Source organism: Dromiciops gliroides, chromosome 1 (assembly GCF_019393635.1).
Source record: "Dromiciops gliroides isolate mDroGli1 chromosome 1, mDroGli1.pri, whole genome shotgun sequence".
Taxonomy (NCBI): domain Eukaryota; kingdom Metazoa; phylum Chordata; class Mammalia; order Microbiotheria; family Microbiotheriidae; genus Dromiciops; species Dromiciops gliroides.
Genome location: NC_057861.1, coordinates 199,991,312 through 200,017,180, shown reverse-complemented (window position 1 = coordinate 200,017,180; position 25,869 = coordinate 199,991,312). Strand labels below are relative to the sequence as shown.

General features: G+C 40.6%; 1 protein-coding gene across 1 annotated transcript in view; it reads left to right on the top strand.

Moving 5' to 3' along the window:
* Positions 1–474: 474 nt before the first annotated feature.
* The window catches only part of CNDP1 (carnosine dipeptidase 1), a 74,600-nt gene continuing 49,205 nt past the window's right edge, over positions 475–25,869 (top strand). The window contains exon 1 of the mRNA XM_043977945.1: positions 475–626. Coding sequence (XP_043833880.1) covers positions 603–626 — 24 coding nt within the window. The 5' untranslated portion in view covers positions 475–602. The remainder of the gene's footprint in view (positions 627–25,869) is intronic.

Genomic DNA, 25,869 nt, shown 5'->3' with positions numbered 1-25,869 from the left:
AGGGAAGGGAGGGGAGGAGAAAAAAATTTGGAACTAAAAATCCTGTGAAAACAAATGTTGAAAACTATCCTTATATGTAACTGGAAAATAATAAAATACTTTAAAAAAATTAGGAAGAGGAAAGCATTTGGGGGGAAGTTTTCATTTATGGCCCATCATCCCTGAGCACTTAAAGGCACTCTTACTAGATTGAATGCATTAATCTACCTCTCTAAGCACCTGGAATCAATAACTGGATGTTTGAAAGATTCTCACCCTTTGTTTTATATCCTAGTCAGTGACCCTAGAAGGTCCCTGAGCTAGTTGGTTATCAATAGCATCTGATGACCTTCAGACCACTATCTCATCCCATTGTTAGTATGGGACACATTGTTTCTTTCTTTCTCAACTGTAGAACTGACTGGATTTCTCTGAAGCATCTTTGTTTTCATAATGAAAATAGCTCCATCATGTGACCCTCATCTTCTTGAGAGGGGGCATGAACTGACGGGGCGTTTGTACAGCTATTAAATGGAACTGGCTCAGTGCCTCCTGCTTTCATTCTCTCTTCTTTTCCCTTTGGGGTCCAAGGTCACTGCTTCAGGGCTCAGATCATCATCCAAATGGATCCCAAATTAAAAAGAATGGTGAGTACAGAAAAAGCACCTCCATCCCGACTGCTGATTAAGATTGGTGATCATTTGATCCAGGCCAGAGAAAAGAATGGATGTACAGAGTGACAAGATTACAGGAGTCATGTTTAGCTTATTTAAGGAAAACGAGACTTGAGCTTCCTATATGAGTAGTCTTGCTAGTACAGATGGGTCTTATATATTAAGTCAGGCTCTGTAGAAATACTTGACAGTTTTGATTCTTATATGTGCTTGAAAAGAATAAAATGGCTTTTCTTTTAAAACTTTAGAAAATTCAAACTTTTTTGGAGTTCAGTATTTCGCTTAATTAATCCATCTAGGTGGATTCTTTTTCCCCCTCTTATTTTTCTCTTACTGGTAAGGATAGTAATGAAAATGGTTTGCATAAACACAATATTAAATAGGGCATGGTTAGGATTCCTGCTCATCAAAGTTTTATTGGTTTTATTAATTATTTATTCTCAAGTGTTCATTGCTCAAATCAATATCAGACAGACTTTTCACTGTATGTGTAAGATACCTACTGTGTACTCAATACTGTAGAACAGAGGCAAAAAATAATTGATCTGGTATTTTATCATTGTGAAATATATACATCAAAATGGAAAGAGGTTATATATTACTAAGGAAGATAGGTGATACTGACCATACAGGGATGTGTTGAATTTAACAACTCTAAGCACCCTGTTCCCCAACTCCCTGCCTGCTTTGTTCCTGGAGAGTCTCAGGTGAGTCAGGGAACCCCTTCGGAAATAGTCTAAAGTTTTGAGGAAATGTTTAGGTCCGTATTTCTGATGAAAAACCGGAGGTAAGGAGTGGAGAACACAGGCATGCTAGCTGAACTGTAAATGGATACAGTCCAACAGGCATAAGCCAAAAAGGGGACAAGGTCTGATATTAAGGTATCTGGAACTCAGGATCAAGAAAGAACCACAGTGAATGCTCACCCACCCATGGGGGAGAAATCGTGGAGAAAAAGTCCTATAACCTGCGACACTACAAGTCACTTGATCCTTTGCTAGTGCAGGTTGGGGTAGCAGAGTGAGCATTGCTCAGGATCTCCCCTGATCAGAGTCTAAATGATAGCAGCTCATAGAATACCAAATCTCTTGTTGGGACCAGGTTGGGGAAAATCAAACTAGTGAATGGACACTTTGCTGAAGATGTGTTACAATTGCTTGTTTGTTGGGGTTTTTTTTTTCTCTTTCTTGAAAGTACCAGTGATACTAGATTTCTTACTAGGTCACAAGAACTAAAAGTAGACCATGTGTCATCTAAGTTCCCAAACCAGAATTTAAGGAAGACATCTCTTTCCCTGCCCTCCTCCCCTCAAATCATTGTCTTTCCAGCACAATCTAATATTTTCTTAACTGTCTTCATCTAATTAAAATAAAGCATTTAAGTCCCGTGTTTTTTTCCAACTCTTTCTGGAAAAACTCACATGATGTTTAACTCCGGGAAAACTCACATGATGTTTAACTCATGCTTTGAATGGAGCATTCAAAGAAGTTCAGAAATGGAAGATGAAGTTCTGCTCCTGAATAAACAAAGTCTAACTGAAATAAAGCAAGAAAAAAGTGGTTGTTTCTGAAGCCCAGGTGACTAGAAGGGAAACACAGAACATTCATCATCTTTGGTTAGAAAACAGAAAGAAGGCAGCTAGGTGGTTACATTGGGCATAGCACTGGACCTAGAGTCAGGGAAATCTGAATTCAAATTCAGTCTCAGACGCCTACTAACTGTAGCTGTGTGACTAAGTTCTTTCCAAATCTTAAAGCACTTTATTAATACTAGTTGTTATGATTATTTTTATTATTAGAAATAAAATTCAGACAAGGGTTTTTGGTTTTGTTTTTGCTTGTTTAATGCACACCCACTGTCCTTCCCTCTAATTTCCAGGGCTTTTCATTCCACAGACCACTCTGGCAGGGTCACAATGCCCAAGGGACAATTGCCTTATGCACTTATGCACTGTTCCTTCAAGATCCTCTTCCTCCTCCCACACTCCCTACCACAAAAACCAGAAACTACTCATGATTCATGAAAAAGGTTGGATTAATTCTGAGGAGATGTTAAGAAGAGATTTTATTTTCGAACCAGACCTGTGATTTCATTGGTATAGAGAACTCCCAGTTGGGAAACTTTGTCAATGGCACTTGCTTAGCAATTTATAGTATTCACAAACTGCTTGGGGCAGTGAGAAATCAAATTATTTGCCTAGTTTCATAGGTGGGGGAGGGGAGAAGGGGTGGGTAGGGATATCAGTGGCAAGATTTTATCCTGGCTCCTTGGCCAGGTCTCTATCTAGTTTTCCAGGCTAACCCTCTCAAGAGAGAACAAAAATAAATTCTTCCTGGAGTGTAGATATTATATTGTTATAAACATTAAAGTGATAGAAAACAGTCTGAATACCATCAGCTGTCATTAAGAACACTTTAAGAACCCCTGCCCTAGAAGAATGGTCACTCAAAATTAAAAATATGCCCATTATTCAGCTCTACTATCTCTTTTGCAAACTCATTTTCATTGCCTTTTCTTCAGCCAAGGAAAACTGAAATATCTTCATGATAAATTGAATACAAGATTAGCCCAACACTTTCTTTTAATATGGTATATAGATCAAGGATCAAATTTCTGCCAGCCATTGTAATGTATCCTCAACTCTTGTTTAGTTGTTTCAGTCATATCTGACTCTTTGTGACCCCCATCTGGGATTTCTTAGCAAAGAAACTGGAGTAGTTTCCCATTTCTTTCACATAGCTAGTAAGTATCTGATGCCAGATTTGAACCCATGAAGATGAGTCTGACTCCAGGCTTGGTGCACTTTTCACTTAGCCACCTAGCTGCCCATCTTTTAACTCTAGTCTAGTTCAAACAATGTGAGTTCCAGATTTCCACTTTAAATCCATCCTAGGAATTTTGCAGTCACTAAATAGTTTTTACTTTGCAAAGCTAGCCAATGTAAGACTGCATATTACCTCTTAGAAAATATGCCTGTGATACATCTAAGCTCCCAACAGGTGAACTTTGGTGCTGGTGCTATGCTCTTGTTATTTCAAATGACTAGTTTTATCATAAATTGGTCAATTGAGAAGATGGCACATTTTTCCATACAATTATGGGGTTTTTATTTATTTATTTGTTTGGTTTTTTTGTGGGGCAATGGGGGTTAAGTGACTTGCCCAGGGTCACACAGCCGGTAAGTGTCAAGTGTCTGAGGGTGGATTTGAACTCAGGTCCTCCTGAAGCCAGGGTCAGTGCTTTATTCACTGTGCCACCTAGCTGTCCCAGGTATATATTTTTTAAAAGTATAATTGTGGGGGCAGTTAGGTGGCACAGTGAATAAAGCACTGACCCTGGCTTCAGGAGGACCTGAGTTCAAATTCACCCTCAGACACTTGACACTTACCGGCTGTGTGACCCTGGGCAAGTCACTTAACCCCCATTGCCCCACAAAAAAAACAAACAACCAAACAAAAATTTATATATATATATATATATATATATATATATATATATATATATACACGTGAGTTCAAATCTGACCTCTGACACTAGCTGTGTAACCCTGGGCAAGTCACTTAACCCTAATTGCCTTAAACACCTGGGGCCATCTCCAGTTGTTTATCTTGCTACTGGACCCAGAAGACTCTGGAGGAGAGAGTGAGGTTTTGGTGACCTTGCACAGCGCTCCCTCACTTAAATCCAGTTCATTGCAAGTCATGATCTCACCCCATGCCATGGTTCTCTTCAAGAGCGAAAGAACAACAGGGCAGCTAGTTGGCACAGTGGATAAAGCACAGGACCTGTATTCAGGAGGACTTGAGTTCAAATCCAGCCTCAGACACTTGACACTTACCAGCTGTGTGACCTTGGACAAGTCACTTAACCCTCATTGCCCTGCCCCCCCCCCCAAAAAAAGAATGAAAGGACAAACAACAACAACAACAACAAAAAGTAAAACAAAAAACATGTGGACACTCCCAGCCTACCCTGCTGCCTTTCCTAGTAACCTTTAAGGGTTAAAAATAATTGTTTCACATAAGTCTCATTCTATCTTTGTATTTGAAGAGAATGACTTCCTCTGAGATCTGTAGCCAGATCTATTAAGTATTAAAAACCCTTTACAGGATTTCTTCTGTTCCAGGCTCTAACTATGAGCCATTTTGATTAACATGGGCTTTCCCATTTTGTGGCCAGTGCTTCATTCTCATTATCTATCTAACCAGTCCTTTGTACAAAGAAAATGAATTCTGCTCCAAAGGTTTAGGAAACTCCAGAAGAGACATTGTCACCCCACTGTGCATATAGGCAAGCAACATGAAACTTCTGGAATACTATTTTTTTCAATAAGAATGAGATCGTTTATCTCCTCAAAAGAAGGCTTTTCTCTTTCCATCATGCATCAGACTGATTAATCATCTGCATCTGTGTATTATTGGCACCTTTATAAACAGCTCTAGCTGACTCCCAACTCTTCTACCTTCTGTCAAGGAGTCAGAGCCCTTCTCCAGGAAATATGTTTAAAATGTATTTATTTCTGTATATGGTTGTGTACAAATGTTGCTGATATATACACTTAACCTACAGTTATCCCTTCCACATCATAGGGGTTAGGGGTAGGTGCCTCCACGATCTGGAAAATCTGAATAAAAATTTTTTGTCCTCCCTTCATGCCAGAGAAGTCTGAATTTTTTGTTTTTCTTTTTATGGGGTGTTTACAGTATCTTATTGTAAAATTTGGGTTAAGTGTTTTGTCAGAAGCTCTATGTCATCTGCTGGCCTTCATGTGTTGTCTGCGGCTGCTACAAAACATTCCCAAAATTCTTATTTAATTTCTTATTCCAACCCTTGATATATCAAAACCACAATGGGAAAAATTGTGATGTGGAAGAGATAACTATATTTCCTAAAATAATATAGGCCTTGGAACAGACCTCAAGTCTGTCATCTGAGGACTAGCCTAACTTCTTTTTGGCCAAAGCCCCCTAAATTTAGGGTTGTTGTTGTTGTTTGTCCTCCGTTCTCAAAGAGGACCATGACATTGGGGTGATGTCATGACTTGCACTGAAATGGATTTACGTGAGGAAGGGCTGTGCAAGGTCACCAAACCCACTCTCTCCTCCAGAGCCATCTAGGTCCAGTGGCAAGATATACATCAGGACAACTGAAGATGGCCCCAATGTTTAAAGCAATTGGGGTTAAGTGACTTGCCCAGGGTCACATAGCCAATAAGTGTCTGAGGTGAGATTTGAACTCAGGTCCTCTTGACTACAGGGCCAGCAATCTATCCACTGTGCCACCTACCTGCCCAGCCACCTAAAAATTCCTGGAGCAATAATGCGGTTGAAATCTAGATTCTTAAATCAATCAATAAACATATATTAAGTGCCTATTATGTGCCAGGAACTGAGCCAGAAACTGGATACAATACATATACAATAAATGAAACAATCTGTACCTTTAAGTTAATTCTAAATTCTTATGTAAATTATTAAATCAAATATGTTTAAAAAATACATTTAAACAAAGCCCAACATTGTTTTTAAAATATATATCACATGCTTTCCTCATATCTCTCCATAAAGACAGCCTCCTCCTTTCATGTCTTCTAGTTTCATAACATCTTCTTGATTCTAGAGGGTAGGAAATCCAGGGCTTGATTGGGTCTTAGTTCCATTCAAAACTACTTATTTCACCCACAAAAGTTGTTGAAGACACAAAGAATAAAAAAGTCTCTTAATTTATGGAGATTACAGTACAATACACATTCCATAACATCCTTGCTTACCCTTAAGGTTAAAAAAAAATGACTGGCAATCTAGATAACCTGGACTATGTAAAACTCTCCCAAAGAAATACTTGTCCCTAGGATCCCCAAAGAATTAGCTTACTTCACTTATGAGGAACTCTCTTTTCAGTCAAATTGTTATGTGGTGTGGGAGCATGTTCCCCTCTCTCCACATGGGAAAGGGTTAGGTTCATACTTTCTCCATTTTAGAGAAACCCACTGAATTAAACTGGAGCTTATTCCTTCCACTTGTAGGCTGTTTCATTTGAACAAATAAATTATTCATGAAGTCAGTAATTTTCTTCCTGTTTCCTGCCCAGTGTCATAAATGTTAAGAACACAGGAACACACAAAAAAAAATCAAACACTGTGTGGTTTGAAAGAAAGCTTGCCTGAAACACAGAAAATGAGTCAAAGAAAAATTTAAATAACTACCTGAGACAGTTAACTAATCCTAAAGACAAGTTAAGGTGTGTTTCTTGGGTCGTTGGCACTCAAACAGCTGAGGTTTAAGTGACAAATGCAGAAAACAAGCTCGGGAAGTGTGTCACTAACTACCAACCCAGCAAGCGCTGACCCTGCTGCCCTGAGGCTCAGAGAAACTGACTTGTTTAATCCATAGTAGTTCGTGGTGGAATCAGGACTGGAATCCAGACCTCTTGACTTCCATTCAAGCATCATTACTTTATGCCAGGCTGCCTTCCCTAAAAATTTTGTCTTGACAAATTAAAATCATTGTTTTGAATGTCAGTTATTGTGCTCACATGCCTTAAGGTCTCTTAAATGACCACACTCTGCTTCTATCATTCTTTTTGGTTTTTTTTTTTGTTTTTGGTGAAGCAATTGGGGTTTAAGTGACTTGCCCAGGGTCACACAGCTAGTGTCAAGTGTCTGAGGCTGGATTTGAACTCAGGTCCTCCTGACTCCAGGGCCGGTGCTCTATCCACTGGGCCACCTAGCTGCTCCCTACTTCTATCATTCTTATGGTTTTTTTGTTTTTGTTTTTGTTTTGTTTTGTTTTTGCAGGGCAATGGGGGTTAAGTTACTTGCCCAGGCTCACACAGCCAGTAAGTGTCAAGTGTCTGAGGCTGGATTTGAACTCAGGTCCTCCTGAATCCAAGGCTGATGCTTTATCCACTGTGCCACCTAGCTGCCCCATTCTTATGTTTTTTATCAAAATTTTTTTCTCTTTGCTCCCTGCCTGCAGTCTCTTCTCACTGATGTCAGTGTTCCTGTGAATCCCCTCCTTCCTATCCAACTTGCAGCTTTTTTTTTTTTTAATCTCTTGTGTTCTTGGGACCTTGTAGCTGAGCTTGTTAGAACTGTGTATGATCTAATAGTCAATAACTCTAAGTGGGAACATCTTCTAGGGAGTAAAGGGCATGGCCGTTCTGTCTTCACTAGGACCATTTTTTGCTGCCAAGTTCTTAGTTTGAGTCCCTGCTGTTTGAATGTGATGTAGTTGGGGTTTCTGGGCAAGTGGGAAGTTCCTGACCACATAGCTGACCATATATTTAGGGCTGGAAGGGGTCTTGGAAATGTTGTGATCTGATCCTCCCCTCCCGCCACCCCTTTCTTTTATTTTTTTTAGTGAGGTAATTGGGGTTAAGTGACTTGCCCAGGGTCACACAGCTAGTAAGTGTCAAGTGTCTGAGGCCGGATTTGAACTCAGGTACTCCTGAATCCAGGGCTGGTGCTCTATCCACTGCGCCACCTAGCTTCCCCCCCTCCCCCTGCCACCCCTTTCTAATAAGAGTGCTATTTCACAAGAAATCTCAGAAAGAATAGGGAAGAAAGTGGGCAGGAGAGCCATGAGGGGAAAAAGACAAGAGACAAAAATAAGGAAAAGAAAGAAAACTAGAATGGAAGGATTCAAAAATGGTCCTTCTCCTTACTGGAAATTCAGTTAGACAAACAGTCAAGTTCCTATTATATGCAGGCACTTTAGCTAGGCACCAAGAATACCACTAGATCATACATTCCTAGCCTGAGACCATGTCAAAAATGTCCTTTTCTAGCTCCCAAAACACCTAGTACTGGGTGTGGCACTACAGGAGCTCACTGTAGATCAATAAAGGTTTCTTAGTTTGAATTGAAGCAATTTGAGGAGTCGTGTTTCATTTTCACAGTGTTGTCTGCCCAGTGTTGTTAGCCTCACTATTTGGGGAGTTTGTATGTATATAAGGGGATCTTGTCAGAGAACTGTGGTTTATCAGCTATAGAGCAAAGACAATAATATAAAGTGTGGCTTGTTAGTCAAGGAGCAAACCAGTGGTCTCCCTGTAGCACCTCCCCCTCCCACCAGTACCTCTCCTTCCAGGGCCAGCCCTATGTGATAAGAAGTCCATCCACCCCAACTTCTTTATTATGATGCTTGAAATTCCCACAGCTACAATCATAGTTTGAAACAATCACTGGTAGAAGGCAACTAGGTGGCACAGTGGATAGAGCATTAGAACTGGTGTCAGAAGATCTGAGTTCAAATATGACCTCAGACACTTTCTAACTGTGTGGCCTTGGACAAGTCAGCCTCTGAGTGCCTCAGTTTCCTCAAATGTAAAATGGAGATAATAATAGCACCTGCCTTCCAGGGTTGTTGTGAGGATCAGATGAGATAATACTTATAGAGGAGAGGGGCAGCTAGATGGCACAGTGCTTAAAGCACCGGCCCTGGATTCAGGAGTACCTGAGTTCAAATCCGGCCTCAGACACTTGACACTTACTAGCTGTGTGACCCTGGGCAAGTCACTTAACCCCCATTGCCTAAATAAACAAACAAACAAATAAATTTAAAAAAATACTTATAGAGCACTTAGCATAATGTCTGGCATATAAAAGGTGCTTAATAAATATTAGCTATTATTATAATTCCTTTGAGTTGTATCACTTTTTTTCCTCCTGAAATAATGAGTTAGCTGTTAATGGTCACATATTAAGCTACATTCAAGTGACTGCACACTAGGGTAGGATACTTATCACCTAGCACAGATCAAGACCCTGAGGGGAAAGGATCATAGATTTAAAGTTGTAAGGGACCTTAGAGGTCACATAGTGGAGGGTGCCTGGGAAATCAGGGAGGGTAACAGGGTATCAGAGCCAAATTTTTGCTGAGAGCCAGCTCCATTGCCTGTAATAATATAACTGTGTTTCATGCCAAAAGCAGTAATGGGAATAACACTTAAGCAATCAGCTGAGCTGGTGTGCCTGCTGACAATGCACCTGAATTTAGAATATGAGCACATGAAGAAGGTCCCATGGCCAGTTCTCTGTTCCAGGCTATTGTTGACGCTCACAAAATACAGCTAATGATTCCAAAAATTGACTTAATTGAGTTGAGTTTCTTTAACTTAGCTTGGCCACACTCTCCTAGCTTGCAAACTAGCTTCCAAATGAGATGGTTTTTCTTAAACTTGTCCTAATATTGGGAGAGGTGCAATGGAAAGAGCCCAGGATTCAGACAGGGGACCTGGGTTTGAATACCAACTTGAGGGAGGGGTTTGTGTGTGTGTGTGTGTGGGGGAAGTCACTGAAGTTTAAAATGGTTTCTTCATCTGTAAAAGTGGAATTGTTACACTAGATTTTTTTTATGAGGTAATTGGGGTTAAGTGACTTGCTCAGGGACACACAGCTAGTAAGTGTCTGAGGCTGGATTTGAACTAAGGTCCTCCTGAATCCAGGGCCGGTGCTTTATCCACTACCCCACCTTGCTGCCCCTTGGACTATATTATTTTGAAGATCCCTTCCATCTCTAAATCCTGTGATCTTAAACTGCTAATTCAGCACACACAATTACAGTTCAGTTGTTTCATTGAAGAATCACAATCAGTCAATAAATATTTATTGATCGCCTACCACCTACTCAGCACTGAAGAGGTCAGTTTGGAGAAAAAGTTTTGTCAACTGCTATTGAAGCTGCTTCGGATTTTACTTTGGACTGGTTGAATTACAGTTGTTTGGAAATTCATTAAAGAAGAAAACAAGCTGCAAAGAGGTTAAGTTCCCAAGGTGATAATTAGAAGAGTTAGAATTTGAACTCAAATCCTTTGACTCCAGATGGGCTGCTTCTTTCCATTATGCCCTGCAGTCCACTCATTTTCTAAATCCTCACCTGGTGTTCATTGTCTAGATTGAGTCTCTTTGTGCTTAGCTAGCCTGATCATTGGAGGAGAGAAAACCCTCTGTTTTATAAAACTTCTCTCTCAAAGTTTATCAGTGATTTCTTAACTGCTAAATCTAGTGACCAAAAAAAAAAAGTTAATAAATCTAGTGGACTTTGCTTAGCCTTCATCCTATTTGACTTGTGTTCAGGTTTGTACCTGTCTACTATTGCCTGCCTTTGATAATTCTCCTCCCCTTGGAGGACAAAACAAGATAGTTCTAGTTTTCCTCAAACTTGACAGACTGATCCTTTATCTCCTTTACTGGATCAAAATCCTTGTCCCTCCACCTAGACATTGGTGTCTTCCAAGACTCAGTCCCAGGTCTTGTTCTTGCTCTAAGCTTTTTCCCTTAGTGGGTTCAATTATCTTTGCAGATGACTCCCAAATGAATGAGTACAGCCTTGATCTCTCTCCTGAACTCCAATCATGCATCCCCACTTTCCCTCTGAATATTTCTACTTGAATATCTTCTTGCCATCTCAAATTCAATATATATAACATATCCAAAACAAAAGAATGGAGATGAAATATTCCATTCACCTTTTTAAAAATAACCATAGTCAAGGGGCAGCTAGGTGGCACAGTAGATAGAGCACCGGCCCTGGATTCAGGAGGACCTGAGTTCAAATCCGGACTTAGACACTTGACACTTACTAGCTGTGTGACCCTGGGCAAGTCACTTAACCCTCATTGCCCCACAAAAAACAAACAAACAAACAACAACAACAACAAACTAACCATAGTCAGGCAAAACTAATCCACCCCATGGCTGTGTCCAAAAAATGTTTCTGCACAGAGGTATACATCACCTCTCACAGGGGATCAAAATGCTTCATAATATAACTTCTCTGGAAACACAGATGGCCACTGCATTAAGATCAGTCTTAAGTCTTTCATTTTTTGTTTTGTTTTGTTTGCAGGACAATGAGGGTAAAGTGACTTGCCCAGGGTCACACAGCTATTAAATTTCAAGTGTCTGAGGCCAGATTTGAACTCGGGTTCTCCTCAATCCAGGGCTGTTGTCTTCATTTTTAAACATTAAATTTTACTTTTTCAATCATTGAAAATCTGCTTTCTCTCCCTTCCACCTTTTCTATTAAGAGAGAAAAACCTTTGTTATAAACATGTAGAGTCAAATTAAGCAAATTCTGAGGCCAGATTTGAACTCAGGTCCTCTTGAATCCAGGGTCAGTGCTTTATCCATCACACCACCTAGCTGCCCCTGCTCATTTCATTCTACATCAGAATTCTCTGAAATCATCTGTTTCATCATTTCTTAGGGCCCAATAATATCTCATTACATTCATATGCCATAATTTGCTTAGCCATTCCCCAATTGTATAGGATGCATCTTAAGGCAGCACCTTAGATTTTTCCAATCCGTTCTCCACAAAGCTGTCAAAATAATCTTTGTAGGGTCCAGGTCTGAAAATGTCACTCTTTTCCTCATAAATGTTCAGTGACACTCTGCCAGGTCTCAAATGCAAACTCGTCAGTGTGGCATTTAAAGCTTTTCACAGTCAGGTTTTAACCTATCTTGTCAGATCTTTGTTCTCTTTTACACAATCTGTGTTCAGGGAAAAAAATGAACATTCCATTTTCTGTTTCTGTGCCTTCAAACGGGTTGTTCCTCACTGCCCAGAGTGTACACCCTCTTCTCCTCTGCCCCTACAAACACTTGGCTCTGTTCAAGATTTGATTCAGATGGGGCAGCTAGGTGGCACAGTGGATAGAGCACTGGACCTGGAGTCAGGAGTACCTGAGTTCAAATCCGGCCTCAGACACTTAACACACTTACTAGCTGTGTGACCCTGGGCAAGTCAATTAACCCCAATTGCCTCACTAAAAAAAAAAAAAAAGACTTGATTCAGGTGCCATCTCTTCTGGGAAACTTCTTTTCATTCCCCTTCTATTGCTTCCTTCCTCCTCTCCCCAGTTATCAGTGAACAACTCTCCACAAGTAAACTGGTTTTTACCTATTATATACATCATTTTATGCCCCCATTCAAAAGTAATCTCTTTAAGGACAAGGAACATTTTCTTACTTTTTTGTTTCCTTTGTATTGAAAGCACTTAGTGCCTTGAGTATACTGGATGCTTACTAATTTTTTTTTTGGGGGGGGGCAGGGCAATGAGGGTTAAGTGACTTGCCCAGGGTCACACTGCTAGTAAGTGTTAAGTGTCTGAGACTGGATCTGAACTCAAGTCCTCCTGAATCCAGGACTGGTGCTTTATCCACTGCGCCACCTAGCTGCCCCTTACCAAATATTTTTAGAATTAAGTTCAATTGAGTAGAATTAGTACATAACCTACTGGGCTCTTCCCAAACATTGCCACTTGATAGGACATGCTCTTGCTTTTTGCTTTGAATAGCATAACCTTTATAAACCTAGGGATCACCTCCACACTACAATTAGGCATAGAGTTAGCCTTTTGTGGAAGGCCTTATAAATAAGTATACAGTACATTTTTGATTTATTGGTCTATCTTCCCCTCAACAGCATGATAAATGGAACTAGCATTCTTATGGAAGGAAGAATAACAGTCACAGAATAGTTATGTGCAAGCCTGCTAGAATTATATTAAAGAAATTGGGGTGGGGGCAGCTAGGTTGGCACAGTGGATAGAGCACTGGCCCTGGATTCAAGAGGACCTGAGTTCAAATCCAGCCTCAGACACTTGACACTAGCTGTGTGAGCCTGGGCAAGTCACTTAACCCCAATTGCGTCACCAAAAAAAAACCCAACCAAAAAGAAATGAAACTTGGGGGCCGCTAGGTGGCGGAAGTGGATAAAGTACCGGCCCTGGATTCAGGAGGACCTGAGTTTAGATTTAGTCTCACTTAACACTTACTAGCTGTGTAACCCTGGGCAAGTCACTTAACCTTCACTGCCCCGCAAACTAACTAACTAACTAACTAAATTTCTAAAAATGTTAATATATAAATAAATAAAAATAAAGAAACTCTAGGTTGCTCTTTCTAGTCAGTTAATAAATATTTATTAAGCTCTTACAATGTGCCAGGCACTGTTCTAAGCCCTGGAAATATAAATACTAGCGGAAAAGAAAGACAGCTTCTGCTCTCAAGATTAATCTCATTTGGAATTTAACATATAAAAGGAAACTGAAAAGGGAGGGGGCAGGGTAGAGAGAGGGTACCCAGCCCAGGGGCATGATGGAGAAATCCAGAGAGCATGGTCTAGTGAGAATGAAGAAATGTCCAGCCCTCCAATCAGCTCCAGGGGCTAGGAGCAGAAGGTACTTAGGAGGTGGGACTTTGTGAATTCTAGAGATGAAGGTACCTTTCAAGAGGAAGAGGTTTCTGGGGTATTATGGAGACATCCAGGGAGTTCAGCCTGGGAAGAAATTTTCTTTCTTTCTTCTGGCAATTGGAGTTTAAGTGATTTGCCCAGGGTCACACAGCTAATAAGTGTCAAGTGTCTGAGGCTGGATTTGAACTCAGGTCCTCCTGAATCCAGGGCCAGTGCTCTATCCACTGTGCCAACCTAGCTGCCCCCCTGAGGTTGGATTTGAACTCAGGTCCTTCTGAATCTGGGGCCAGTGCTCTATCTACTGCGCCACCTAGCTGCCCCCCTGGGAGGAAATTTCAACCTAGGTTCACTAGGATGGATGCTAATGGTGGCTTTCCTTCAGTTTGTTGGTACTAACTTTCTCATTCAACTCTAAAATTTTTCCAAATATCCCCAGCTTTTTCTGTTTCACTCAGTTGTGCAAATAAGTGGTGGCTATGGCTAAAATACTAGATTTGAAGCCAGGAAAAGCTGAGTTGGGATCCTGCCTCAAAACACTTACCCCTGGGCAAACCACATAACCTGTCTCATTCTCAGTTTCTTTATCTGTACAATGTGGGGTGGTGGGGGTGATGATGATGGTCATTTCCCAGGGCTATTGTGAGTATAAATGAGATAACACGTAAACCACTTTGCAAATGTTAAAGTACCATATAAGGCAAAGAGCCTACATAAATATAAATACTAGCTATTATCATTACCACTATGACATTGTAGTGGGGCTTTGAGAAAAGTGCTAAGGTCTTGTCAATTTTGCTTTATTTTTAGACAGGCCAAGAAACTTCCTCCTTCCCCTTGAAGTTGTCTCTAATCCTTCCCTGACTTTATATTTGCTCAGCTTTGGTCCATCTCCAGTTTACTCTTCCTATTTGAGGGCTGGGGCCTGGGGAACTGAGTTTTCCCTTCATTTCTGTGCCCTCCACAGGAAGTGATCAACAGAAACTCTTAGGTTAGTTCTTGAGGGAAATAAAAACTTGACCATAAGCAAGAGGCTCTATCATGATACTAATTATATGTGTGTAGGCAAATGAATACAGTCCATAGAGAAGCATAGAATTCAACTCTGTCTTCATTAGGAAATGTTTTAGTTGGAAACACTTCTTCTCTACCTCCCAGTTAGTGACCCCAAGCCTGGCCATGCTCACCCTAGGTTCCAGTTTCTCTGGATGTCTGGGAAGTCTATATTCTCATTTTAGCTCCATCCTACTTTTATCCTCCAATCTACATTGAGCTTTCTCAGCACTACCTCCCCCAAAGCACACACACACATCTGGTCCCCAATTTCTACTCCCAATCCAGGCTGAGCAACATGGCATTCTCTCCTGGGCTTCACTGCTTATCTAAGACTCATCAGGCCTTTTCTACTCTTTGTCTGCCTCTCCTCTTGTTTCCTGGGATCCCAGACACATTTATCCGCTGGGAGAGGCAACATTTCACTCACTCATTTTTTGGTCCTAACTTCTGATTCTGATGTAGGAGGCAAAAAAGGGTTAATAGAAAAACCCAAGACCCAAGCTCTAATTCAGATATTAGCTCCAAAAGGGAGTCAGATCCCAGTTAATGCATAATTTATGTTAGGTCCTCATACCCCTAGTGATCAACATCCATAACAGACCAGAACAGGTCAGGTCAAAATAACAATAAAGGAAAAAGACAACCTATAGAAATTCTAATGAAAAATGATCATATTTTGAAAGTAGCCATGGGAATCAGAAAGAGACATGCACAGAAAAGGCCCAATTTGTCCCCAGATTCACTTTATGACGTGTAAACCCCCCAAAACACACCTTCACTGAAAAAGGCATCCGCCTAGGGGGTTGGCTTAAGGCCCCCAGGAACTCCAAATTAGGATAAGCCCTCCCTTGTAACACCCCTAGGTGGAGAATATTATAATGAGTAGGACAGGCCCTCCCTTGTACCTCCCCAAGGTGGAGATTATTAAAATGAGACTGATAATCAATTTATCCATACTATAAATATAACTGTCTTTCCTTTACTTATTTGAGAGATACCTTTCCAATATTCTGGTTTTCTCCCTGTGGTCACCCACAGCATTGCAATAAAACTTGGGAAACTGAGTCACTGAGTCTTGTAATTCTTTTGGGGTGACTCTCAATCAATTGGACCCCAAATTCCATCCCACATCATTTCCATCAATATGAGGACCTCCCAACCCAGCCCATTGTTGTTGTTCAGTCATTTTAGTTGTGTCCAATTCTCCATGACCCTGTTTGAAGGTTGTTTCTTGGCAAAGATACTGTAATGGTTTGCCATTTCCTTTTCTAGTTCATTTTACAGATGAGGAAACTGAGGCAGGGTGAAGGGACTTGCCCAGGGTCACATAGCTACTAAGTGTCTGAGGCTAGATTTGAACTCTGAAAGATGAGTCTTCCTGATTCTAAGCCAGGTGCTCTATCCACTTCACCACCTAGCTGTCCCACTAAGTATAGATTACATTAGAAATTCCCTCCAGCAGTGCAGATCATCAATTTACCTGTAATTTATATTATGAGAGTCACCTGGGGCACTAAGAGGCCAAGACATTTGCCCATAGTCTCACAGCTGGTAACAGTCAGAGGTAATGCACTGACCCAGTTCTTTCTAACTACAAGGCCACACTTGACAATTAGTTCTAGTTATTATCACAGGTGAACAAAGCTTCAATGTAGAAAAAGATAAGTGATGACCATGCCAGGGATTCTGAGCACAAGTGCATTGTGGAAGGTTGCAAGTGGGTAGAAGAAAGAGGAAATTCATTACAGACACTTCCATTGGTGGTGCCAGTGTCTCCTGTTATTCCTTTAACTTGAATCTGACCACCTTTCCCATCTTTCTATGCCTTCCCTAACCATAGCCTCAATAATGAATAATCCTTAAATCACCAAATTATACTGAGATTCCTTCCTGGGGAAAAGAGAAAAGACACAGTCTGTTTTTTGTTTTTTGTTTTTTTTCCATTGTTGTTGTTCATTCTCTTTTCTCTCCATTTAACCAAAAGCTTCTGGCTTGTGTCCGGGTGACTGAAGGTCTTAGCAATGGTGTAAAGCTGGAGCTGTCTCTTTCTCTCGTGTTCCAGGGAGAGCTAGCTTCCTAATCAGACTCAAGGGAACAAAAAACACTAGAGGCCTTTCTGAAGTGACATTGTTCTCAGCCTCATGGCCCCAGCAACGACTGTTAACAATGGGACCTTTCTCCTGACAGCCCAGTTGGGCGGCCTCGTTGGGTTACCCAAGCACCCATTGCCTCTGCTGGAATAGAAGCCTGGGGAAGTATGAAGCTTAAGATAATTAAACAATTTTTCACAGTTTTCAAAACCATGACATGGTCAGAGGAAACAGGCCTGGCTTTTCTTATTCAATGAGTCCTTCTGAGTATTTATCTTTTTTACAAGTGGCCAGGTTGCCTGCCTCTATCAATTCCAAAGGTCAGGTTCTCTGCCCTTTGAATTCCCAGGCCTAGTTCTCTGGATACTTGTATCATTCTGTTCATTTTTCCTGCCCCTTTGCATAAGACTAGTTACCCTTTAGCCAGTGTGAGGGGAAAAAAAGCCATCCTCTTCTCAATAATTCTCAGGAATTCAACAGGAATGTGGCAAAGGTTCTTTATTTCCTTCTCATCAGGAGACACCCTAGTGTGCAGCTAGTGGGTGCCCAGAAAAGGGGCTTGCAGGCCCTGTTTTATACCCTAGTCCTTAACTCGAATGGACCCTCCCCTTTTTCATCACTGATTACTCAAGGGTTACAATCTAGGGAAAAAAAACTAACTAATCAGAACGCAGTATTCCCACCCCTCTTCCATGTATGAGCATAACTCAGCAGTGGACCTTATCCTTCCTTATATGGACACAACTCTGGAGCAGACCTTATTGAGACCAGGGCTCCTTGAACCGTGCAATTGTGTTAACCTGAGGGGGAGGAGAAGATCTGAGACTTTTGTCCTACAAACAGGTCAGGAGGAGTATGACTGACGGTTGTATTCACATTGAGAGGAGACAACTACCCATTTTCTCACAGCCAGGCTCATTGAAGAGAGTACAGGCTCTTGGCAAAGATTCCCTTCTGACTCTGCGAATGAGCCAGTCAGCACCAGGTTTACTAGAGTTGTCTCAGATTAGGCTTGCCTTGGAAGGCAGGAAGGGAGGTGCTCTGGGGTTCATCTCAACTCAGCAGGCAGGCTGACCCTACCCCTTGGTAGTGCAGAGATCTTCTGTTTCCTGGCCCCTAGAGGAAGACAGGCTTCTAAAAGCTGGCCAATAGCCTGGAGGCCTTCAGAGGGCTTTGTTTGGTGATTTGGGGCCTACCTGCAATGATTGCATTGATCTAGCTAAATGAGCTTTACTTGATCTAGCTAAATGAGCGCTCTAGCTTGAGGACAGGTATTTTGTACCATTAAAAGAATCCCGCTGAGCCTGTTCTATAATCTTGTAATAAGGAAACCACGACCCCTCTAGGCTCTAAGACTTGGCCTGCATTTTACAAGAAACACAAACCAACAAGAGGTCCCAAGCAGCCTCTGTGACTGGAGCAAAGGGAATCAACTCCGAGAAGCATAGGTGAGTATAACTTTTAAGGATCTAGGTCTGCAATGACCCACACTTCTCTTACCTGAGAGCTACAAACTGGCTGATTGGGTGTAGACCCAGAAATATTTGGAAGGGGAGGAGGAGAGCTGGGAGGGGTAGTTCCTATCGCATTCCTATTGCAGTTCCTATACAACAGTCAAAAACAGAGTTGGGTTGGGGCTTTAGGGATGGTCTGTCTATTCTCTGGTCATCCTTTTTGTTTATGCTGATACTTTTCTGACATGATATAGCAGTCATTGGTCAAAATATCATAAGCCTAATCAAGTCCCTAATATAACCAACCCTCTATTATGTTGTATGAATCATTTGGGGCAGCTAGGTGGTACAGTGGATAGAATACTGGTCCTGTAGTCAGGAAGACTAATCTTGCATGCTGTGTTACCCTAGGTAAGTCACTTAACCCTGTTTGCATCAGTTTCCTCATCTGTAAAATGTGCTGGAGAAAGAAATGGTAAACTACTCCATTATCTTTGCCAAGAAAACCCTAAATGGAGTCACCCAGAATGAGACATGACTGAACCAATTGAACAACAACTCATTTAAATTCAGGTAATCTTGGTGTCTTTATTTTAGGTTAACTTCCTCTAGCTCATTTTTTGAAGCAATTATTATTGTTGTTGGTTTTTGGTTTTGTTTTTTTTGGTGGGGCAATGGCGGTTAAGTGACTTGCCCGGGGTCACACAGCTAGTAAGTGTCAAGTGTCTGAGGCTGAATTTGAATTCAGGGTCTCCTGAATCCAGGGCCGGTGCTTTATCCACTGTGACACCTAGCTGCCCCTATTATTATTATTATTAACAAAAACAAAACAAATAATAATAAAAGCATTTCTATAGTGATTACCATGTATCAGCACTATATAATTATTTTTCTCAACCATGGGGACTAGGTGCTATTATTATCCCCATTTTACATGAGGAAATGAAGCAAACAGGTTAAATGACTTGCCCAGAGCAAATAAGCAAATTGTCTGATGCTTTTTCCTCCTTAAGACTCTGCTTCTGCTTTAGTGGTTGTACTAGGTATGAAGAGTGTTAGGTTCTAATGTCAAAGTATTTGGGTTCAGATCCCATCTCTGGTGCTTACTACCTGTGAGACCTTGGACAAGTCATTAACCTCCCAGGGCCTTGATTTCTTCTTAGATGAATGAATGAAAGAAAAGGCTTTATTAAGTGTTTACTCTGGCATTTCGCTAAATCATACGGATAACAAAACAAGCAATCAAGCCCCCAAGGAATTTAGGTGAGATGGACTACAAAAAGGAGTGGGGTAGAATGGTGCATTTGGTGAGGTTTACAAATAACTGGGTAGTGAAGTGATGACCTACTTGGCTCTGGGCAAAATAAGGTGAACACTTAGCTGTCAGAGCCTAGCATCTGTGGTCAGGAATCTGAGATAAAATGAGGGAGACTAGATATTCTCAGATCCCTTCCAGATCTAAATCTGTGAGTCCTAGAAGCCTGTGATCATATGACTTCTTAAATGTGACCATGAGCAAGTCAGTTTGACCCTTTGAGTCTTGGGTTTCACTTCTGTAAATTGAGAATAATAATACTTTCACTACCTAGTTTACATGATTATTGTGAAGAAAACATTTTGTAAGTCTTAATGCATTATAGAAAAGTGAGTTACTGTTATGACTAAATAGATATGTGTGTATCTATATATAAATCTATACATAGATATACACATATATGTATACACACATATATCAAACTATGTGACCTTGGGTGAGTCATTTAATCCCTGGGCCTTAGTTTCCTTAACTGTAAAATCCAGAAGACTTGATTATTATTAGAAGCACAGGAACTGAAGATGTCTTCATTACACTGGGCCAGAGTAGGCCTGAGTACTTAGCTGAGTTGAACTCAGCCCCAGAACAAATGACTTACTTTTGTGACCATGGGTAAGTCATTTAATGCCTCAGCCTCAGTTTCTTTATCTGTAAAATCAGAGAATTGAACTTGAAGATCACTGAAGCATTTTCCAGATCAACAATTTTATATCTTTAAGAGGTGAAAAGACCTTGAGCAGCAGGAAGTTAGAAGAGGAAGAAGACAAGGAGGAGCCGAAGAAATGTTCTGACATATGAGTTGTTGTCCTTAGATGGTTTACCTCAACCCTATAGTTTTGTCTAAAAGGACTTCTTTCACAACTATTAAAGTATTTGGTCACCTCACTTTATCTCCTTCCCTGAAACAGGGAATATTTTCTATTTTCTTATTCTGATAATAAATCCTGCCAGCTACATTCCAAATATTCCCCTTCTCTCTTCATACCTAGTATGACCACTAAAGAAGTAGCAGAGTCATAAGGGGGAAAAAGCATCAATTTGCTTATTTGCTCTGGGCAAGTCACTTAACCTGTTTGCTTCATTTCATTCAATTCTTTTCTAGCTCTCTTTCTCTATCTCTCCTAAAAAGCGATCTGAGCAACATCTGGGCTTGTGGAACTGGGGAAAAAGGAATCATTGTTAGGTTAATTTCACTGCTTATAGTTCTATTCAGATGTCAAAACATTTCTTCTGCTCCTCCCGGTCTTCTTCCTCTTCTAACTTCCTGCTGCTCAAGTACCTTTCCTCTCAGTGTAGAGAATTCCCCAGCAACTACTTGGGAATAAATATTGGAAATGTGGAAAAATGATGTTTGTTTTCCATACCCCCACCATATGCTTCTGCTTTTATATTTGTCAAAATGACAGGAGCTACTAGCATTGATTGAGGACCTGATTAGATCTGCAATCAAAGAAAGAAGGCATCCTCAGCTTGAAATATAAGGATGGATCAAAGGATCATAGAGGTGGAAAAGCTCTTAGAGATCATCTAAGTATCCAAATTCCTAATTTTACAGGAAACTTGAGGCCCAGTGAAAAATTGCTCAAGGTTACATAGATAATAAGTGGCAGAACTGGGATTTGAACCCGGATGACTTAAGAAAGTAACTCTAAAATTACCCTACTTGACTCTAAGACAAACAATCAGTATAGGAGAAATAAGGTCTTTAATTGGGGCAGAGGAACTCGTGGTATTGCAAAGCTCGGAAGCTAGGAATACCCAAAGATGGGAACAGAGAACAGGGTTTTTAATGGGGTAACAGAACAAAAAGGGAACCAAAAGATTGCTCCAGTGACATATAGCTAATTAATGTAAATGAACCTTGAACAAAAGTATAGGCGTTACTGACTGAATAGAAACTATTTAATGTAGGTGGACCCTTTTTACATAATAAAGTCCGGGGAGTGAGATGGGGAATATTGGGTGGAGATTAGTTGCTTGGGGGTAGGTCCATAAGTCCATCAACCGTCTGGAAATGACAAAGACAGCCCCAGGCAATTCATTTGCCTGGGAAAGAGGGGACTGGGTGGGGAATCAGTTCTCAGTAAATTTTGCAGTTCTCTGTAGTAATAGGGAAGGTAGGAAAGGGAGGGTTTAAGGGGAAAGATAACAAGTTTTGTTTTGGACATGTTGAGTTTAAAGATGTCTACTGGACATCTATTTCAAGATCTCTGAAAGGCAGTTGGAGATGTGAGATTGGAGGTCAGCAGAGACACTGGGGCAGGAAAAGTAGATTTGAGAATTATCAGCATAGGGGCAGCCAGGTGGCACAGTTGATAGAGCACCGGCCCTGGAGTCAGGAGGACCTGAGTTCAAATCCGACCTCAGACACTTGATAATTACTAGTTGTGTGACCCTGGGCAAGTCACTTAACCCCAGTTGCTTCACCAAAAAAAAAAAAAAAGAAAGGAAAGGAATTATCCGCATAAAGATGTTAATTTAATTCTTGGGAGCTGATGAAATCATCGTAGAGGAAGAAGCAAAGAGGACCAGACAGATATCATGCATTAGAAGGTGTGGTCTGAGGAAGGATCCAGCAAAGGCTGGATCCCTCAGATAAGGAGGAAAAGAAACCGGAGAGGGATGGTGACCTGAAAACCTAAAGAGAAGAGAATACCAAGGAGAATGTCATGATTAACATTGTCAAAGGCTGCAGGGAGGTCAAGGAGAACCAAGACTGAGAAAAGGCCACTAAGAGATCACTGGTAACTTTGGAGAGTAGTTTTGGTAGAATGATAAACTCAGAAGCTGCATTGTAAAGGGTTTAGAAAAGAGTGAGAGGAGAGAAAGTAGAGATACCTATTGTAGATGGCCTTTTGGGGGGAGGTTAGCTACAAAGGACAGAAGAGAAATAGTATATTAGCAGGGATGGAAGGATTGAGTGAAGGGTTTTTAAAAATTTTTTATTTATTTTTGTGTGTGTGTGAGGCAATTGGGATTAAGTGACTTGCCCAGGGTCACATAGCTAGTAAGTGTGTTAAGTGTCTGAGGCCCGATTTGAACTCAGGTACTCCTGACTCCAGGGCCAGTGCTCTATCCACTGCACCACCTAGCTGCCCTGAAGAGTTTTTTTTTAAAGGCAGGTTTGTAGTCAGTAGGAAATTAGCTAGCAAACAATGAGAGACAGAAAATAAAATAGCAGGGGTAGCTAGGTGGCACAGTGGATAAAGCACCAGCCCTGGATTCAGGAGGACCTGAGTTCAAATCTAGCCTCGGACACTTGACACTTACTAGCTGTGTGACCCTGGGCAAGTCACTTAACCCTCATTGCCCCCCCAAAAAAACAAACAAACAAACAAATAAATAGAAGGGGGATGACAAAAGGGACAATCTGTTAGAGAAGATGGAATAGAGTGGGATCATTTGGGCAAGTAGAAGTGTTAGCCTTGCTTGATATGGAGTAAGGCCACTTCATCATGTGAGACAGGGAAAAGGAAGAGTGGTGGATGGTACTTGAGTGATAGGAAATGAGGAGAAAAGAGGGAACTCATAGTAAATGACCTCAGTGTTTTCTATAAAGTATGAGGAAATGTTCTCAGCGAAGAGAGGGGGAAAGGGAAGCCATGGGAGGTTTGAGCAAGGCTGAAAAGGTAGAAAAGAGCTACTGTGATGAGTAGGATAATGAGTTAATAAGGGAGGGATTGCCTAGCAGTAGTGAGGGCCCAGTTGCCATTATGTAACATAAATTTGTAGTGGACCCAGTCAGGACAGTAGCTTGACTTTCTCCCCTTTCGTTCAGCAGCACATGTGTGTATAGGCTTGAAGGTGACCAATGGTAGGAGTGATCCAAAGCTGAGGCTTGGCTGGGCATAATAGGTAATATAATAGAGAGACTAGGGATTCAAGAGAAGAGGCCAGTGTAGAATTGAATTCATTCACCAAGGAGTCAAGATGGGGAGAAGAGGAGAGAGTGATTAGTGTAGGAGAGATGACCTGGAAGAGTATTGAGGGGTCAAGGGATTAGAGGTCACAGTGAGGATGAATGGTAGAATTATGTAATGGAAGGCCGAAAAAGAGGGAGGTGAAAAATCAATAGATTTTGATTGGATAAGGAGATTTCAGAATTCTTGAACATGGAGGTAGTATATTTGTGGGTGATGGTGAGATTGAGGGTAAGATCATCTTTATGTGTATGACTGAAGTTGGGTGGAGGATTAGCTCATGGGAGGAGAGTTGAACAAGTGAGTGGTTAGGGTATTTGGGAGAGAATCAGTATGTATGTTGTAAGTTCCCTAGTCTGAGGGCAGGATTTGGGGAGGAAATAAAAATTGTAAACCAGATTATCAAACTCATTGAGGAAGGAAGGAGAGTGACCTAAGGGTCTATAGATCACTGCTACCAAAATTTTGATTGGGTGGTAGATATGACTAGTATAAATCTCAAAGAAGAAAGATTACTGAATGAAGGAAGGAGGAAAACCAGAAAGTAGCAATCAGGAGCAATAAATATTCCAACCCTGAAGTTTCACCTCACACCCTGAAAATCATTAGAAATGACCCAAAAATGGCAACACTTATCATTGATGTGGTTGAGGAAAGATAAGCACACTAATACATTATTGGTAGAGCTGTGAAATGGTACAGCCATTTTGTAAAGTAACTTGGAAGTATGCAAATAAAGTGACTAAAATGTCCATACCCTTTGAACCAGACTTTATTACTGGACTTCTATCCCAAGGAAATCATCAATAAGAAAAAAGTCCCATAAACTCCAAAATTTTTATAGCACCACTTTTTGTGATAGCTAAGAATTGGAAACCAAGTTGATGCCCATCAATTGGAAAATTACTTTTAAAAATTGTGGTACATAAAAGTAATGGAATATTACTGCACTTTAAGAAGTTATGGGTGTGACAAATACAGAGAAGCATGGAAAGATCTCTATGAACTAATGCAGAGTGAAATAAACAGAGCCAGGAGAACAACATGTTCAAGGGTTTTTTTGTTCAGCCATTTTTCAGTCAAATCCAACTCTTGGTGACACCAGCTGACAGTTTTCTTGACAGAGATATTGAAGCGGTTTACCATTTCCTTCTCCAGTAACAAGTACAACAGTGTAAATAGAAAGAAAAATGACACACCAAAAAAAATTTTTTTTAAAGTAAATGTAACAAAATTATAAAGAGCAAGTGGAACGTGCATAAAGAGGTTGGGAGGTCCACAGGTGTTACATATTGCACATATTTCCAGCCTTTTCCAATGGATCAGCTGACTTTTTTTCCTCTAAAAAATACTATTTGTCATGTGGGATGGTTCTCTGAGAGAGAGAGAGAGAGAGAGGGAGGGATGCATGGGAAATTATGGTAATGCATAAAATAGAAAATATCAATAAAACATAAAAAATAAAAAAGAGGTCATTGGTGATTTGGAGAGAGTAGTTTCAGTTAAATGATAAAGTCAGAAGCCAGACAATAAAGAGTTAAGAAGAGAATGAGGGGAGAGGAAGTGAAGGCATCTATTGTAGATAGCAGAACAACACACTATTATATAATAGTACATAATAATAGGGATGCAAGTGATGAGTATTAATCATTCATATGCTGTATCACAAAAGCAGTACAATTGAACCCTAAAAAAATCAACAAATACAAAAATGAAAAAGCAGTAACATTTGACCACAAAGAAATTCTAAAGTAGATTTAAATGAAAAATTTGTTCTTTTCTTTCCTGAGAGCACTAGATTTGGACTCAAAAGAACTGTATTCAAATACAACTCTCTTACTACCTGTGTGATGTTGGGAAAATAATTCCATCTCTGCAGGCCTCAGTTTCCTTTTCTGTAAAATCAGTGACAGGCCAGGTCATCTTTAAGATTACTTCTAGCTTTAAATCTTATGAAATGAAAAAATAGGAAAAAGAATGAAATGAGTGAGCCATTTCTGGCTACTTTATCAGAAACAATAAATTGAAAATGATCTGTCCTCAGTATAGTTTTTTGGTTTTATTTTGACCACAACTAAGGGAGTCTAAAGAGTGCTTATTTCCCAGCACCATTTGAGATGTTCTCATCTGAGATGAAATTATTAATTTTCCTATCTTTTAGTCTACATTTTACTTAATTATT